The sequence below is a fragment of the Lytechinus pictus genome, chromosome 10 (genome assembly GCF_037042905.1).
Source record: "Lytechinus pictus isolate F3 Inbred chromosome 10, Lp3.0, whole genome shotgun sequence".
Lineage (NCBI taxonomy): Eukaryota > Metazoa > Echinodermata > Echinoidea > Temnopleuroida > Toxopneustidae > Lytechinus > Lytechinus pictus.
Window position 1 is genome coordinate 32,806,872 of NC_087254.1, and position 18,706 is coordinate 32,825,577.

The window sequence follows — 18,706 nt, forward strand, 5'->3', positions numbered from 1 at the left end:
TCCAGGCACGGTTTCGGAAGGGGGTGGGGGTTCGGGCGCCCCCTGGGGGCCACTTACATTGACGAGTGGATACCATGCGCGACCAAAAAACTCGTAAAAATGATGTCTTTTTCAAGATAGGGCACGTTACGTACGTAACGTGATAAGGGTGTCAAAACACAAAAATAATGAAAAAAGGGTATCTATTTCGCTAGGAAAGTTACGTGCTTAGGGTAAAATTTGTGGGGATTCTAAAACAAAATTAAAATGTTTTATAAAGGATGTCCTTTTTGCCCCAACACTACGTGTTTAGAGTCCGATTTGCGTGAGGTGTGGAAGGTGGGGTCGTACTAAACCAAATGATGTGTAAAGGTAAAACGGACAACCGAAGGACCCGTGACATAATAAAATATGGCTGTACTTGTTTAGGGGTTCATTTCAGGGAATACTTGCCAAGAGTATCGTTTTGTTTCCAATACTTGTTAAGGATAGGGTTTTACACACCAATACTTGTTAAGGGGTGCATTTTCAGTATATGGAAAATACGTGTTTAGGGTGCTTTTCGAGACCCCATGGTCGCGCATGGTATCCACTCGTGAATGGAAGTGGCCCCCCCCCCCCGGGGGCGCCCCCTCGTATAGTTTGAAAAGGCGCACCCCGTCATTCTTTTTTTGAGGAGTCAAAATACCAGTTTTCGTTGACATTTATTCGTATTTTTTTATATTTTTTTATTAATTGTCAACTTTTTCGGGAGACTAAACAAAATGCCCTTCATTTGTGAGTGAGCATCTCCTTTAACCGGGCCTGGAGTCTGTGAGTTGTTCAACAAGTTACACTTCCGAACGATCTAAAACGGGTCCAAACTTGGCCATTTCGGCAGCATCTTGCAAAGTTTACAAATGAATAAATACGCAAAATTAAGATAGGACAACGGTATGTCGTCATCTGTTGAGATGAATATAACACTGGTCAATCAGGTAGCAATAAAACGGAGTGGAAAGAATACTCCATAGTGATATATCCCTCTCCTGTGGTGGGTTGCTGCTCTCTCTGCCTGTTCACGAATCCATGTTAAGAATACACCAATGGAATCATGCATCGTGGAGCTATTCGTAATAGTTGCATATTGCCTGAAGACATCAGCAACTGCGATTTCCAGCATTATCAAATGTCCTGTTGACATGAATTTTAAAGAAAAAAGTATAGCAATATTAATTCGAAGATTACAAACAAAGAATGAAATAAATATATAAAACTATGAAATATGCATAGTAATAATTTTCATAGAGGGACTATGAACATAACAATTCTTTGCCTTCTTTAGTAGAATTTATAGTAGCAAAATTGTTGTTGCTGTTGTTATCATAATTGCTATGGAATCACCATATATCGTTACTCATTTTTCTTTCTTTCGGTATTTGGGATGCATACTATAAACATACTTTTTGGTAACACATTTCATGATTTTCAAGTATTGATTAATTGATTTTATTTCTGTATTCACATCAGAAATGAGTATACAATATACATCTATCATATAATACACAAAGGTATAACAAATCAAAAATACAATAATCGTAATATAAGCAATGAAAAGAAATATCAACAACATTTATTATTCATTAAACAGAATGATGGTTTAAAGGAATGTAGGAGTCCGCCATAATAAAATTCATCAGGCTTTCATTGCTGCAACTTATTTTATAAAGGGAGACATATCATACACACAGTCTTGTATGGAAATAAGAAATAATTATGATCTCATACAATAACATAAGGAAAAAGGAAAGTGCGGACGTGACATCAACTGTCCACCTATATTAATGACGTAGTGCAGATAACTGTTTTCACAATATATTGCTAAATTTTACAATTCAAGAACTTCATTATTTTCTTAACAGATTTAGATGAAATTTTCACCATTTTGCTTGGTAAATTTTAGTCTATTTATTCAGGTGTAATTATTTACAGCCCGGAGTACCCCCTTTAAAGCTGTTCTCATCGAACAATGCGTTTACTTTTTTACCCTTCTCAAGAATGATTCCAAATACAGACGAGAGATGGAAGGGAGACTTATCTAAATAAGGACTCGTGAGAGATGACGAATGAACGTTTGTTAAATGTTTCGTCACATAACGTGACTCAGAATTAAAGATATGTTCTTCAAGTCTATTCCAAAGAAAATAACCGTTTTTCACACAAGTTTTCCGAAAACATTACTCTCATTGATTTGTTTATCTTATCATTGTTGTGCTTTCATCTTGCTTTGCTGCATCATGAGCGTCTTAAAAAACCTCTGCATTGCAAGTAGGCCTATTTACATTCATTATATCATTGTAATTATCATAACATTTCTTAAATATATACACACAGAGAATTGTTTTATACAAGTAGTATAAAAATGTATACATCCACTGGTTATCCGGGGGCTCAGCTAATAATTGGTTAAAACTTAACCAACTACAGGTTGTTTAAACAGCAAATGTTTTACGCAATAGTTAGATAAATGTGTTATAAAATTGTGTTGCTCAAACTTTAAGCTTTAGTAGTTGGTTAAATGAGTTGTATGTATATTAGGCCACCATTGGTTAATTCGAATGTTTTAACCTCAATAATTGCTTCAATTTTTATAGTATTGTTGTTTAAAGAGGTTGATACTATTTTAACCCGTTTTGTTAATTTTACCGATTTAACCACATTGGACAGTTTAAAGGTGAGTAGTTTACCGTATCTTTGAGCGTAGTCATGGTAGTGTTCACCGAAGTGTCAAGAACAGAATACTGTAATTTTTGTGATTTTATTTTGTGAAATTTGACGATATTGTTGCGTTGCCTCGTCATGGCTCATGGCCTGTTGACGAGCGAGTATAGTTTGCCAATGCATGCAAACTAATTTGTTCAACTTGCAAGAACACGAGAATACATGTATAATTTTAGGTTTTATCAATATATCGTTCGATTTATTTTTTATTCAACGCAAAGTTATAAAGCAACTACTGTTTTTTATACAACTTTCACAATTTTTTTAATACAATTCCAATTTAAATCATGCAATTTTATACCGTGTTTTGTGTGTGTGTGTATAATGGCATTGGTAAAATTCATAGAGGATAGTCAGAGATAGTATTAAGCAAGGGGAATTGAAATAGAGAGGGGGGGTCTTGTAATGTGCTAGTTGGCAACAATGCATTAAAATGTTTTTTGCATAAATATATTTTTATCAAATGCATATAAAAGATTTTGTTTCCAAGGGGGATAAATCGGATTCATGTTTATTTGATATTATATAGGCTTACATTTATCTTTGAATATACTGAAGTAAACTTCATAACCCGAATTCCAAGTTACAACGTGTATCGTAATGTACAGAGCATATAAACAACAACTTTTGATAGCATATATATGCCTGTACACTTCAATATGTCCATGTTTATCGAATTAAGGTATCTAATTCTTATATAACCACTGTTTGAAAAGGCCATCCTAAACCCAAAATCCCAAAATAAAGAACAGTATTTTGAACTCTTGACATAATTATGAACCGTATCGGGTTTTGTCGAAGAGTAAACAGGACCTCTCCTCATAAACAGGTACAAAATTCCTAACTCTTCATTGGATTAAAGACCTGTTCCCGTTCATCTTTGAATAAAATTACATTTCATTATTACCCGAAATTCAAGTTATAGTTATATCGTGTACAGTGAATTGCTTAAATAAACAAACACTTTTGACAGCATTTTATCTGGTCAAGGTATAAAACCACTGTTAAAAAAAGACTAATCACAAACTCAACAATCGAACAGTATCTTGAACTATTGATATCTGCAATATCGCGTAATGTCAAATAGTAAACATAACCTCTTCCCCATAAACGGGTACAACAATCCTAAATCTCAATTGGATTTAAAGCCCTGTTATCGTTTTGTGAAGACATAAATAAACACGATTCTTAAAATAGTTCAATTTATGTTTAGCAACTATAATAAGCAAGGTAAAGGCCGAGTTAGAACGCTGTGAAATTGCATTTTCTCCAATAAAATGAAAAATAAGAAATAGCAGGCAAAATAAACCCGACAATTTAATTTGCGTTTTTCACGCAAATAACAAAATGAGACCGACGTTATAGGATTAATGTTACAAATATGAAAGTAGATAATGATTGTGAAATGAACTTTTAACGTGACATGTATGACGCCCATTTCAGAAATACTCTAAGTCACTTGCGGAATAAATTGATCTTACATAGGAATCTTGATATTTTTATAAAGGTCATATCCAATAAATATGTGTATTTCAATCAAAGGAGAAAAAAATGAAATAAGCATAACCTTCCTCCGACCAAGATACTCCTGGAAACGAGTAGGACGAGGAGTATCTTGGTCGGAGGAAGGTCGGAGTAGTGCCCGTCTGGAAAGAGTTACTCCGACCTTCCTCCGACCAAGATACTCCTGGAAACGAGTAGGACGAGGAGTATCTTGGTTGGAGGAAGGTCGGAGTAGTGCCCGTCTGGAAAGAGTTACTCCGACCTTCTTCCGACCAAGATACTCCTGGAGACCAGTATAGAACGAGGAATATCTTGGTCGGAGGAAGGTGGGAGGAAAGGTCGGAGTAGTGCCCGTCTGGACAGAGTTACTCCGACCTTCCTCCGACCAAATCAGCATTTGTCTTGGTCGTGATAAAATAAATATCTTTGAAATTTTAATCCATGCATAATTAATTTTACTCCGCCAAGGATTATACATCTGATAAATGCTATTTAATCTATTTTAGTAGAGTGGACAATATACATGCAAACAATAATGGTGAGAGATTAATGCGTATTTTGTAGACGAAAACAGAGTAGAGGTAGTTATTTCTAGTTTCAATATATTGCCACTGAATATTGCTTTAAACGATGTCCTTTGAGGTTCGATATGTCTGCATTAAAAACTAATCTCTGTTTTGTAAGGACATGGTAAAGGTATTCCAGTATTTCTATTGGAGGTAATAGCCCAGTTTATCTTTTCAGTTACACTAAAAATATGCGGTGTCCAACTTATACATTGGTCAAGGGTTACACCTGCATTTCATCTCGGTAACATTCTATCAGTAGGTATTCTCTTTCATAAAATATTCATACTCGCGTTCTTAGTTTTACGTTTCTTCCCCCAAATCATCATTTTTTTTCCTTTGCACTTAATTCAATATTATTCATTTCAAACCATTAGCACAGTAAATGATATTTTTTTCTTCTGTTTGATAATTATTACCTCTACAAAGCAGATTAGTGTCGTCAGCGTCATGTTTGGTTACTAAATATTGTTAGTTACAAATACGCAACAAAAATATATATAAATAAAAAGATAGTGGGCCCAAAATGGACCCTTGCGACACACGAAATGAGACGCAATGTTGTATGTTATGTATAAAGAGGACCAGTATATATAATTTGACAGGTGTTTTGAGACCAAATTTGCAACCCACGGGCACGCGGTTCCAAAATTACGTAATATTTCGTAAGTGGATGTCAGGTCCCAAATTACTGGCTAAAAAACGTGTATTCGTGAACTAATCCACTGAAAATGCTAATTTTAGCCAAAATTCATTATTGATAATTCTTATTTTACTGATTAAACTCAATCATGATATAATGACAAACTTTTAATACATAACACGGAAATTCCATTAAATCATTAAAAACATTGAATAGATTAGATAAGATAAAAATCATTTGTCCTTACTTTTCTTTTCATAATTGCTAAGAAATTCGTCCACAGGAAGCTAACTGAGGCTATGTAGACAATGCGGAGTGATGTTGGAAGGAAATAAAAGTTGAATACCTAAAGAAAAAAAAAGAATTTGAAAATTACTTTATAAAATCAAAATACCAACGTAAAATGAATTTGGAAAATCTGGGAATTCATGAAATGTTATGCGGGGGTCATCTCTGGTGCACGGGCTATTATGTTACCGTCCCTCCCCCCATATACTACATTCAACCACCGATTCCCCCTATATTTTTATTATCTATCCATATTTTATCTTGATAAATGATCCTTATCTAAAACCAAAAAATATTGACTTAATCATTTTAACGCTATACGCCTCCCCATGATAATAAAACTTCCAACGATCAATTTAGATGATAAATTCAACAAGTATTGGGTGACCGCGATCAATATTGATGTGCCATAAAAAGTTGTTTAAAACAGTGTTCCCATTGCACCTTCGTTACAAAAAATTGAATACACGGTAATTTTTCTTTGTTTTAAAGCGAAATGGAAACACATCTTTCATCGGGTAAAGCTATACACTTTGTGGAAATATATATATATTATATGTTGGTTTATAAGCATTCAAAGTTGTCATTGTCATGTGTGAAATTTTCCCAGCTCAAATGGCAAAGTAAAGATATGTGTTTCTTTTCATCATTAAGAGGACTCCTGTAAATGATTTAAAGATCGTGACATAAGGCTAAAGGGACCCACGTTTTAAAAAAATTCCTTGAAATTGCGGGATTCTGGAAGCTCCTTGATTCTATAGAAATGGGAGTCAGAATCTGGTGCGCCACTTCCCTCTGACTCACCAGCTATTTTAGACTAAATCGTAAATATAAATACTGCTCAGTAAGCGATATTTGCCTCGTTAAATGTGAGCTTTGTTGTCCGGGCAGAGTTCATCAATTTGTGATCTGAAACAACTGCATGACAGGTTTAGCCTTTTTTTTGTTTCGTTGCTCTTTGAGCGCTCGAGGAATTTTCAATAGAGTGCTGTATACATTGCGGGTGCTGTTGCGGACGTACTTATAATAATATTTATACCACTGGCGGATCAGGGTAGGGCACATCCGGCCCTTGACCGGTGACCCCCCCCCCCCCCCTCCCTTTGAGAGGCACAAAAACAAATTTTTTATGGGAATATGCTATATGCATACGCAAGGGAGGACCCTTTTTTTTTTTTTTAACAAGTCAAATTTTTCCTGGAAGAAAATTACTTCGATTTGGTATAGTGAAGATTTATCAGTAATTGTTTCCTATATACCTACCGTGCCTACCGTCCTTCAAAGTCGCTCCCGATATAAATCGCAAAGTCTCAAATAACAAGATTTAAAAATAATTTGAAGGTTAATGGCCTAAACAACAACAAAAAAAAATGTGAGACTAACCATGCACACTTCTTACGCAAGATCAATATATGAAAAATGACCAGTCTTATCGTCTCTAGTCAATTTGTCGACTACTATATGTCAACAATCAGTATATGGGCAGTCTGAGGACAGTCCTTTGTCGATCAGTAATTGTCGCAAGTCTGTCAAGTCCGCTGCCGATTAGTCAGAATGTTTTGAATTTCTAGACGATTTACATTCAGTCATAAATGCATACCTGAGCTACACTCCAGAAACAGCAGCTTGCTTTGAAGGTTGGGAGGAACTTTGCTCGAAGCTCTTCAAATATATCATCTTTACCTTCTAATATACTCATACCTGAATAAAGAAAAATGAAACGAGATTGGGCTAAAATGTCTTTTAAAATCACTTCATAATGAGAATTTGAATAATGACGAGAAAGCTAACATTGCCAGAACCTGCAAAAGGATTCTAAAGACGAAATTGAAATGGTGAATAATAACAAATCGACCACTATACTCTTTAGTAATGAATTCGTCTTCAAAAGTCTCCGTCGAAAAAAAATGTGTTAATTTTGTGGCCATGATTTAGTTAGAAAGCCATTTCAACAACATAATGATATGGACATCATGCACCGGTATCTATCATAAAAAGATGCTAATGGCGCAGTAAAGAAAAAAAACTGGAGAGCGTTACATGAAGAATTTGTCGGACGTTTTATCCGACAAATCCTGTTTTATCCGACAGCTACCATGGTAACAGTACCTCTCAGCCAATCAGGTTCAAGGAAAGTTGTCAGATCTGACAAATTATCGGACAAAAATGTTGATGAAACGGTCAACCAGGGGGCCGTCTTACAAAGAGTTACGATTGATCCAATCAATCGCAACTATGGAAAGCCAGCAAAGTCATCATATGAAATGCATGTTTGTTCAAAAAAAAATTCTAGATATGAATGTATATCCATTAATTCATTGATTTCTTGACAATTTGGTGTGTTCTCCTTTGTTTACAAAAGACATTTTGCAAATTTCCTGTAGAAAAAATTATGACCCTGATGGATTTCCATAGAGTTAAGATTGATTGGATCAATCGTAACTCTTTGTAAGACGGGGCCCAGGTTTTCAGTGAATTTTTGAAAGTGGTGAGACAACTTGTTATTACGGATGTCTTTTGGAAGTTTATTTCATATAGAATTGCCGAACATATTGAAATGATCGACCCCCATGTAGTCGTCGTCGTCCATGTCGTCGTCGTCGTAGTAGTATATATTATATCTGTATTAAAAGCATATACACAATAAAATAGGGCGGATTGCCCATATTCAGCTTGACTGACACAGTCATGCTGGTCTTCTGTATGGTCCAAAACATTTAACATTGACATAAACAATATGTTTAAGTTGGATACAATAAAACCAGATTAAAATAACAGATTCTAAACAAACATGTACAGAAAATAAATGGAAAAAGTAACGAACATAAATGATAAAAAAATACAATTAATCAACAGAAAACATATTTAGATAAAACACAGCTCCAGAAACAAAAATGAAGGGGTGTAAACCTAACAGGAAATGGGGAGGGGGTGGGTCACTGAACTAGAAATACGTATTTCTAGTTCAGTGGGGTGGGTATATACCGGAGTCCATGTGCTACAGATCAACAATCTTAGATTTGAAAACATTAATACTATTTATAGGGGATGATTTAATATGAGGAGAAATGGAATTATAAGCCATGGCGCTTTTATACTTGAAGGACCTTATGAGGTAATTATTTTGTTCTTGGTTTGGGTAATTTAAATTTGGTTCCAAAACGGGAGGGATACGTATGTGATACAACTCAAATTCCTTTCTTAAATATTTTGGGGATAGATTGTTCATGATTTTATACATGAGCGTTAGGGAATGATCGTTTCTTCTTTTGTCCAACAATTGTCAATCAAGTGTATTATGCATTTCCAAAACAGATGAGATTCGGGTTTAATCTGAAAAATAATGAGGCCTGTCCTCAGTGTCCTGTATAGTTTTTGAAGGCGGTCTGTGTATTTCCTAAAGGCTGCATCGTAAACAACATCACCATAATCAAAGTAGGGGAGGATCTATATGAACCATATTAATCTCAGAATCGATTCACTTATAGAGGGGGGGTGGTAGAACATCACCTTTCATCATTTTGTTTTCTCTTGTCATGAAATACATCTTGTTAATATTTCATTTTGTAATTGTTGAAACGCATCAGTATAATGTCCAGTATACATCTTTGAAGTTTGATGTATAATTTGCATATTTATATGGGATATGGATTTATTGTATAAATTATATTCATGTTTCAAATAATTTGTACAACCTGTTCATGGAATGTGAATGTGTATTTTGATTTGAGAGAATACAATAAAAACATCTTTTAAAAAATACGAATGTTGCATTGCCAACCGAAAAAATTCTCTGACTTGTCATTGCAGATCCCTTCAGGAATACCAGCACAAAATGATATGTAGTCATTGGTTGCATTTAGTACACTTCAATTCCTTCTGATTGTTCTTAACTGGTTTCATACAACATGCACATGGGTACAAAACTCCATCGAGGGAGCCTATGATACAGTTACATAATTATAAGACGAAATGATGATATTGGGGATCGAGAGAAGAAAAAAAAGAAGAAACAAAAAATCAGTTCGAATATTCCAGAAGTCAGTTAAGTAAAGGGAAGATTACAGCCGACGGGAGACAGTGTCTGTAATTATTTGCAATGCACGATGGATGATAAGCCGTGTAAATATGATAGCAATCCTGGGTTTCTATATACTAGTATAGAGAGCCCCGACAAAAGGTTAAAAATCTCTATTGGCATGATTGGTGTTAAAACGTAGTGCAGCTGCATCCATGGAGTATTAAAGGGATGGTCCGGGCTGAAAGTATTTATAGTTTAATAAATAGTAGAATTCACTGAGCAAATGCCGAAAATATTATCAAAATCGGATAACAAATAACAAAGTTATTGAATTTTAAAGTTTAGCAATATTTTGTGAAAACAGTCGTCATGAATATTCATTATAGGTGGGCTGATGATGTCACATCCCCACTTGTTCTTATGTATTTTATTATATGAAATTAGGTTTATTCAAAAATGTTCCTCCAAGAACTAGAAAAATTGGATTGATAACGGATTTAGTGCATTAGATATTTATTGCTGCAACTTATTTCATTATAAGGGAGACATATTATTCACACAAGTATGAAATAATGAAAAAAATATGATTTTATGTAGTAACATAAGAAAACGAAAAATGGAGATGTAACATCATCAGCCCACCTAATGAATATTCATGACGACTGTTTTCACAAAATATTGCTAAATTTTAAACTTCAATAACTTTATTATTTGTTATCCGATTTTGATGAAATTTTCGGCATTTTGCTAAGTGAATTCTACTCTATTTATTAAGCTATAAATACTTTCAGCCCGGAACATCCCTTTAACACATGCATCAGCTCAGCGAAAGGTCAAGCTTTCCCTCTTCATTGGTGCGTGCATCAGTGGTTGAGCTGTCAATAAAAGGATTACGTCTTTACAGGGAGGGCTCTAATATTCACTGGCGTACTTCGGGCCAATTGAAATGTTTTCCTCGAACACAAGAGGAGGGGCATGATTCCACAAAAGAGTTGCTCTTTACGTCTCAACTTAGGGTTAATACACGAGACTGTGTCTTTTTTATAAGATAAATCGAAAATGAGGAATTCAATGGACAAGATATTGGGTCTTTCTTATAAGATTATAAATCAAATCCAAGGTGAAGAATTCAAAGTTTTCTCAATTTCTGCAAGTCGCTTCGTATGGTGACTGGCTTTTTCGTGTGCTTGAATATGGCAAGGATGCGGCCATCTTGAGTCCATATTGACTCCGTACATAATGCAATCCTTGCACAATCCTTCCAGAACAGATGAGTTCGTTTCCTTGTGAGACATATTGCCTCATCCTTGCTGTAGATTTCGCGATTTTCTCCTATTTTTGTAGACTTTGTCTCGTACATTGTACGATGGCTTCTATCTATTTCTCTTGATTCTAACTCAACGTTAAGCTTATCTGCACAGAGTTTGATGATGGTTTCATCAGTGTTTTCGTTCTCCTCCTAATAATCCGTTGAAAATCAGACAATTTCTGCGCAAGTACTGTTCAGACTCATTATGTTGGTCTGACAACGAAGGCATTGGTGCGAGTGTCTCTTGCCTCCATTTCAAATTCAATGTACTCACGTATAGTCTATATAGACCACCTGTAACTTTCTCAGTGATTAAAGGTGTAATCTCAGTAATCAAAGTTGTTTTAAGTTAACTCACCAATTTTCTCATGAAAGTATCACTTTCCGGGGCTTTATTCAGTTCCTCTTTGATACTATTCTCGAGTTCTTCGGCTTGTAGCTTCTAACTACGAGTTGTCATCGCGGGGTAGCGCCGCAGTGGCGTACCTAGGATTTTCCACAGGGGGGGCAAAATCGGCCGCCAAAAAATTTGACAAGCCAAAAAAAAAAAAAAAAAAAAAAAAAAAAGTCTTCAATAAAAAATAAAGGTTATTGTACCAGAGAAAAAATTGACAAGCAAAAAAAAAAAAAAAAAAAAAAAAGGTCTTCAAGCTCATCAGGGGGGTGGGGGCAATAAAGGTCATCAAGCTCGTCAGGGGGGGCAGGGATATGTATTTTGTATGGGTTGTTGCTCGTCAGGGGGGGCAGAGTGCCCCCCCTGCCCCCCCCCCCCGTAGGTACGCTAGTGGGTAGCGGTATTATGTCCTTCCAATAGTAAATCACATAAATGATCAAAACCAAGTCGATGAGCAACAGTTTATTGGTGGTGATAGTTCGAAGAGGTTAAACGTTGGGATTTTGAAGCAGTTTATACAACAAAATATGCACACTATTTCGAAAAAAAATTACGATCTTGTCGACCTGTAAGAGCGCCTCAGTGAACACGTCCGCTCCTGACGGGACGAGATCAAAATTTAAAAAAATATGAGATTGTGGTATACAGCAAAAAGGATGAAAGAGCAGAGCTTATGTTACCTTAGGATAACGTTATTATCCCTTTCTCTCTCTCTCTCTAAAAAAATTGTTTACTTTCAGCTACCGGTTGTAATCTCTTGTGTCAGGTTCCTTCCTATACACTGTAGTATTATAAGCCAGGGACCCGTCTTGCAAAGAGTTACGATTTATCCGATCAATCGTAACTATGGACGGCCAGTCACGTCAACATCTATTATGCATGTTTATTCAAAATATTTTCTAGCTATGATGTATAATCATGCATTCATTGTTTTCTTGGAAATTCATTGCTCTTCTCTTTGGTGACCCGACAATTGCTCCGCCGACATCTGCTCCGCCGACAATTGCTACGCAAAATACGACAACTGCTCCGCCGACAATAATATTTCTTCGGACATTTGCTCCGCCGACAGTTGCTCCGTCGATACTTGCTCCGCCGATATTTGCTCCGTCGACATTTGCTCCGCCGATATTTGCCCCGTCGACATCTGCTCCGCCGACACTTGCTCCGCCGACATCTGCTCCGCCAAAATCTGCTCCGTCAATATTTGCTCCGCCGACATCTGCTCCGCCGAAAATGGCTCCGCCGTAAATTGCTCCGATAATGCGACGACTATTTATTTATTCATTCGTACTTTCATGCGCATAATTATTGTAGCACAAGCTGAAGACGTCAATTTACAAATTTGTATATTATAATATATATTGCAAAGTAAATTTAAACTATGCTTGCATGACATACACAGGGGCCGCGGAACGGTTTTCAAAATGGGGGGCTGACCATGCTAAAAATCACAATCATATGATAATTTTTACGTTTTTGTACACGGTTTTGGAAAAAAAAAGTGGGGGGCTGAAGCCCTCCAGCCCCCGGTTCCGCGGCCCCTGATACATAACATAGAAAGAAATAGAATAAGAGGGATAAGCACAAAGGAGGGATAGATATTCTTCATTCTTATTCATGATGGGGGTGGCATTTTGTGTAAGTGTTATTACGTGACTGGTGATTAAAATAAAAAAAAAATACGCGTGCTCATGTAATAATTATGACAGTACAAAAAACCCCATTCTTAGCGTCAAAATCACTCTGGCTAAATATGCTCCGAAGTGGAGATATTTGCTCCAGGTGAAATTCAACGGTACCCCAACTTATTTGTCGAAAACCTGTACTGTGGTCATGCAAAATGTTTACTGTCGGCAAATTTTGAAAGCTGTGATGATGGGGGGAGAATGAAATAAATAAATATTAATAAAACATTCACGAATAATAAGAACAAAACAATTTGTAAGATGTTCGTGCAATTTTGTTATCTGAGCACATGACGGCGGAGCAATTGACGGCGAAGCAATTGTCGCGGAGCAATTGTCGTATAATCGGAGCAGATGTCGGCGGGGCAATTATCGGCGGAGCGATTGTCGGCGGAGCAAACGTCGACGGAGCAAATATCGGCGGAGCAAGTGTCGACGGAGCAAATATCGGCGGAGCAAGTGTCGGCGGAGCAACTGTCCGGAGCAATTGTTGGCGGAGCAGTTGTCGTATTTTGCGTAGCAATTGTCGGCGGAGCAAATGTCGGCGGAGCAATTGTCATGGAACCTTCTCTTTGCATACAGAGGACATTGTGCAAGTTTTTCGTAGAAAAAAAATTATGACACTGATGGATTTCCATAGTGACGATTGATCGGATCAATCGTTACTCTTTGTAAGACGGGGCCCAGGACTATTATCGTTGTTACAATACCAGTGATTGACAAAACTCTTTTCGATTTCTATATTCAGGTAAACATTATGCCCTGGAAGAACGTGCGTGCATGTCTTATCATTCAATCGTTTAGCGGTGAAAGTCGTGCATCGGGGGCGGGGCGTCGATAGGACGAAAGGTCGGAAATTTTAGAATCGGAATTTTGTTTTGGTTTAGATTGATGTGATGACGATGATAATGACTAATTTTAGTACGACAACTTCTACAACAGCAAATATATATATAACATATACAACTACCATTGCGATAACTATCAACTTCAATGGGAAAACAATTAGGCCAAATATACGTACAGGGGCTATGGGACCCCATACTTTTCACGACTAAGAAAAAAATGGAGAAAAGGAAAAGATCAGAAAGGTTGAATTTTCAAAATTACGTTTTGAATAACACATCTTTCCTCCTAATTTTTTTTTACTCATTACGCCCGCCTAGAGCTGCTATTACTACCAACATTTCATATTGTATACCAGGTTCGGATTATCTTTTCAAATAAATCAAATTTCAAATTGACAAAAATCGTAGATAATAGAAATACAAAAACTTGCAGAGCCATAATTATCTAATAGACAAGATAGACCTATTATAAATCGTTATTGATCACAGGCTAGTATGATTAACATTGTTTTTACTCAAGGACCATGTGCTTTCTTTGTCAAGTTTACTGGGAGCTTCATCGGCATAAGAATTCGAAGCCACGGATCATGGACTGTGATGCATTGCAGAGTATAAATTTATAGGCCGAGATCTTCCTAAGCCTAAGGCTAACCCACGTACAAACTTGGCTGTTCCAATAGGTAATATTTCACATATTATATATCGGAATGATATGCCAGAGGATTATCTGACATAGCAACAATCAATGAATTGGTAATAAGGTGGCTCAATAGAATAACTTCTTGAAGCCATATGTTGCTGAAAGGTAAATGAAAAGATTGGAATGCCCAGGCCCCAGCCTTCTCCGGGGCCTTCTCATCTCAGTCAGGACTCAGTGCATACCGTACGTACCGGTACCATTACTTTTTCAGAAGGGAATTAAATTCACAACAACCCCGTTCACAAGGACAATACCGGTACTTGTGACTAGATCTAGTAGATGAGTTCCTGATCTGTGAGCATCACAGTATAGGCTACTTCTCCAATTTAGCTCCCGATATAAGAGCTCATTCATTTGGACCTGGACATGGTCTTACAACGAACTTTTCTATAAAAAAAACCGTACGGTAATTATAAACGTTGATAAAAAAAATGGAATCTTAGTTTGGGACGAACCTGTGTAAAAGGCAGCAACAAAAGCCGATCCGCATATGAATTGATCCAAGCACATTTTCTTGACCAGTGCCATCTTGGCAGTGGGAAGTATAAACCGGTCAAGCCATCTGTACCAAAAGTGTCCAACAGGTCCATTGAAGCACACACCAACAACAACAAAATTAAAGATCCTTCGAACCTCAAAACGTTCCCCTGATTTTCTGTTGATAGCCTGTTGCGTGAACTCCGCCGCCCCGCCCAGCCCGGCGTACGTGATCGTGTTAGCTAGCAGTGGATTCTTTCGGGCAAAGACTGTTATTGGCTGGATGTATTTTGTTTTTAAAACTACCAAACGGGATAAAGATGCCATTTCTTTGAAAGAAGAAGAAGTTGCATTTACATCGTGGAGTTATTCACTTTTGTAGAAAATGACTACTTTGAGGGCATAGGGCCGACATCTTGGTCGGAGTTCCTCAATCTCACTTGCTGCCTTATAACCTTGGCTTGGGCCTGGCGTTCTATCGAATATGCCGCGCCGCCGGGTCCTATTTTCTCAATGGCAATGGATTTGTTGATCAACAAACTGCGCTGCACGCGCACGCATGGGCGGAAATCCCAGGGGGGGGGGGGGGGGGTAGGGGGACGCGTCCCCCTACTCAAAATACATGCAGTAGGGGGGACACAATATCAAATGTTCCCCCATTATTTTTGGTCTTTTTATGATAGAAAGAAATATTTCATTCAAAATCGAAGTAAAAACATGTATTTTGGACGAGATGACCTAACTTTTTGGGTGATAACGTTTTTTTTTTTTTTTTTTGTCAAATTTTCAGCCTCTGGTCCCACTACCTTTGGGGAGAGATTTCCGCCCTTGCGCGCAGGGGTCGCAGTCTCCACTCTCAGGCTAAATAGATAAATATTCTCCAAGAATTTCAGCAAGAATGAAAAAAAAAAAACAGAATATAACAAACAAGCAAACATGATGCACCATATATAGGCCCTACATCTTTAATTGGGAACGGAGGGGGAGGGGTAGCTGTGAACTGGGACTCAATCCTGAGGACTACACGTATATTCGGCTGTGGTGGAGAAGTAATTACTTCTCTTGCATGGTCTCAAATTGCAGACTATAGTATTTGCAAGACGGGGTGTGTTGAAGGTGTGTCCGAATCTTTACGATTACGATTTCTCAGTTTGGAAGCTCGGGTGGTGAATAGGTGAGCTGTTATTTATAATGGGCTATCCCGGTGGGCTATATACATACAAGGTCTTTGTTCCCTTTCCCCTTTTCTTCTATCTGTTCCTGCTTATCTTTTGTTTTTCGCTATACATGAATTGTAGATTTCGTTTCTTGCATTTTTTATGATTTGTCACGTGTTTAATATGAATATCAAAATATTAATTCATCACTTGGTCGCTACGCCTTCTGTCTATACCCAGGGCGGAAATCTCCCCTAAAAGGTGGAAGGACATTGATGTTTCAATTGTTCTTATACACACACTCACCAGTAGAGTGTGACTTTACCTTTCATTTTTGAGAGCTATGCTCCTTTTAAAATCTACGATTTTATTTCCACGGCTATTACCAAACCATTTATGATTATTTTATTCCATATGCCGAAGCAAACTATTTCTATATATATATATATATATATATAGTCACTTCTTCGCTTTATTCTTATAAGACGACGTATATGTATAATCAATTAGTGCAAGCGAGCGCGAATAATGAGCTAAAAAAAAATTTTAAGAAATTTCATGTATATATTCTGTCCTAAAAATTGAATATTTTGAGCAATGTTTGTGATCCTGAACAAGATGCATATATAACAAATAATTACTGCGAGCGCGAAGCGCCAGCAGAAAGTTTTGATATACCTTCTGGCCTGATCGAAAAGGGACATGTTGAGGACTATTTGCAGTTACCCATGAAGACTATACACATTTGAACAATCAAATTGCGAGCGCGAAGCGCGAGCTGAATATTTTCGACATTCCGACCTAAAAACTGCATTCTAAGCACTTTTTGTAATCATGAACAGGATAGGTATATAATTATACAATCGATGCGAGCACGAAGCGCCAGCGGAAGCAAAATTGAGATTTAAACCTATGAACGGGACACTCTATTTATGTTTTGTAAATCGGGAATGGGTAAGGGATGGGTAATTTGATATCTTCCTACATTAATAATGGGAGCGCAAAGCGCGAGCAGAATAAAATGTATATTCTGATCTGAAACTGATTAATTTAAGCTTGATTTAAATAAAGACCAAGCTGTGTATCTGAATATACATGCATGCGCGAGCTTAGATTCAGACCTAGAATCTGGGCATTCTAAATGTTTTTGTTTTTTTCAATTACGCAAAGCAATAATGCAAGCGCGAAGCGCGAGCTGAAAATATTTGATATTCCCATCTGAAAAGGGTGAATTTCAAGCACTGTGTAGGAAAATTCTGAAGTGGATATGTACCGCACTAAATAAATGATGCGAGTGCGAAGCGCGAGCTGATATTTTTTAGTATCATTTTGACTATAGGACCGGGAAATTCTAAGGACATTTCGTCATCATATGAAAATGATGAATTTCTTCCTATTCGTCTTCCTGAGCGCGAGATTAGACTTGCCGATATTTTATTCTGAAAAGGGGATATTTTGATTATTGAGAGTTCAAGAAAATGTTATTATCTTACTTATTGATCTAATAAGCCTAATGAGAGCGCGAAATTTGTAATCATGAATAGGATGCATGGGTTAATATGTTTTTTACAATGACGCGAGCGCAAATCGAGAGCCGAAATATTTGATAAACTGTCATGAAAGACGAATTTTAAGTAGTTTGTACGAATATGATAGTATACATAACCCAAAATCAAAATGCGAGCGCGCAACGATAGCTGATACCTTTTGACAAGTAGACCTGAAAAGGGATATTTTGAGAACTTCATGGAATAGGGACTAGGGGCCTACACAAAGACAAGAGGTACTTGACAAATCAAATAATGCTAGCGCGCACTGAAAATGTTGATATTCAGACCATAACACGGACATTTTACAGAACACTTTAAAGAAAAATTTATTTGTAAATCAAACAAAATAATGAAAGCTCGATGTCCGAGAAATGTTTTGTATATTGACTTCAAAACTTAATATTTTAAGCCCCATATCAGCCTATTGAACAAGATATGTATCTCATAGAACAGGCAATGCGAGCATTAAGCGTGGGCGAAATTTTTTTATAGTGACATGAAAGATGTCTTGCCTTCACCTTATTTTATTCTTTCGTCTTCATCCTCTTCTTTTTCTCCTCTCTTTTCCCTTCTTTTTTTCTTCTTCCCCTTTTTTTTGCTCCTTCCACAAATAGTGTGTGTGTGTGTGTGTGGGGGGGGGGACATTTGATATTGTGCCCCCCCCCCTTGGATGGGGGGGGGGGGCGTCCCCTGTGATTTCCGCCCATGCTTATACATGTACCATTAGTGAGATGCGTAGTCATGGAAGTGTACTTTGGGGGAGTGGTGGATTTCAGTGTTTGCTCCGGGAACCATAACCTATTTTAAATTTAATAGAAAAATC

The 18,706-nt window shown here is 37.0% G+C and overlaps 1 protein-coding gene across 1 annotated transcript; it reads right to left on the bottom strand.

Annotated features, from left to right (window-relative positions):
- Positions 1-652: 652 nt before the first annotated feature.
- Positions 653-15,691, bottom strand: LOC135155745 (mpv17-like protein). The gene is made up of 4 exons (XM_064105866.1): positions 15,155-15,691; positions 7,340-7,440; positions 5,699-5,797; positions 653-1,152 (listed from the first exon to the last, which is right to left on the bottom strand). The coding sequence occupies exons 1-4, from the start codon at positions 15,501-15,503 to the stop codon at positions 1,144-1,146; spliced, it is 558 nt and encodes a 185-aa protein (XP_063961936.1). The 5' UTR covers positions 15,504-15,691; the 3' UTR covers positions 653-1,143.
- Positions 15,692-18,706: the final 3,015 nt, after the last annotated feature.

Excerpts from the sequence above, each read along its gene's own strand:
- LOC135155745 (XM_064105866.1), bottom strand. The coding sequence starts at position 15,503 with ATGGCATCTTTATCCCGTTTGGTAGTTTTAAAAACAAAATACATCCAG. Across the intron at positions 7,441-15,154 it reads TGTTGCTGCCTTTTACACAG|GTATGAGTATATTAGAAGGT; the intron begins GTTCGTCCCAAA and ends TTCTTTATTCAG. Across the intron at positions 5,798-7,339 it reads GTTTCTGGAGTGTAGCTCAG|GTATTCAACTTTTATTTCCT; the intron begins GTATGCATTTAT and ends TTTTTTCTTTAG.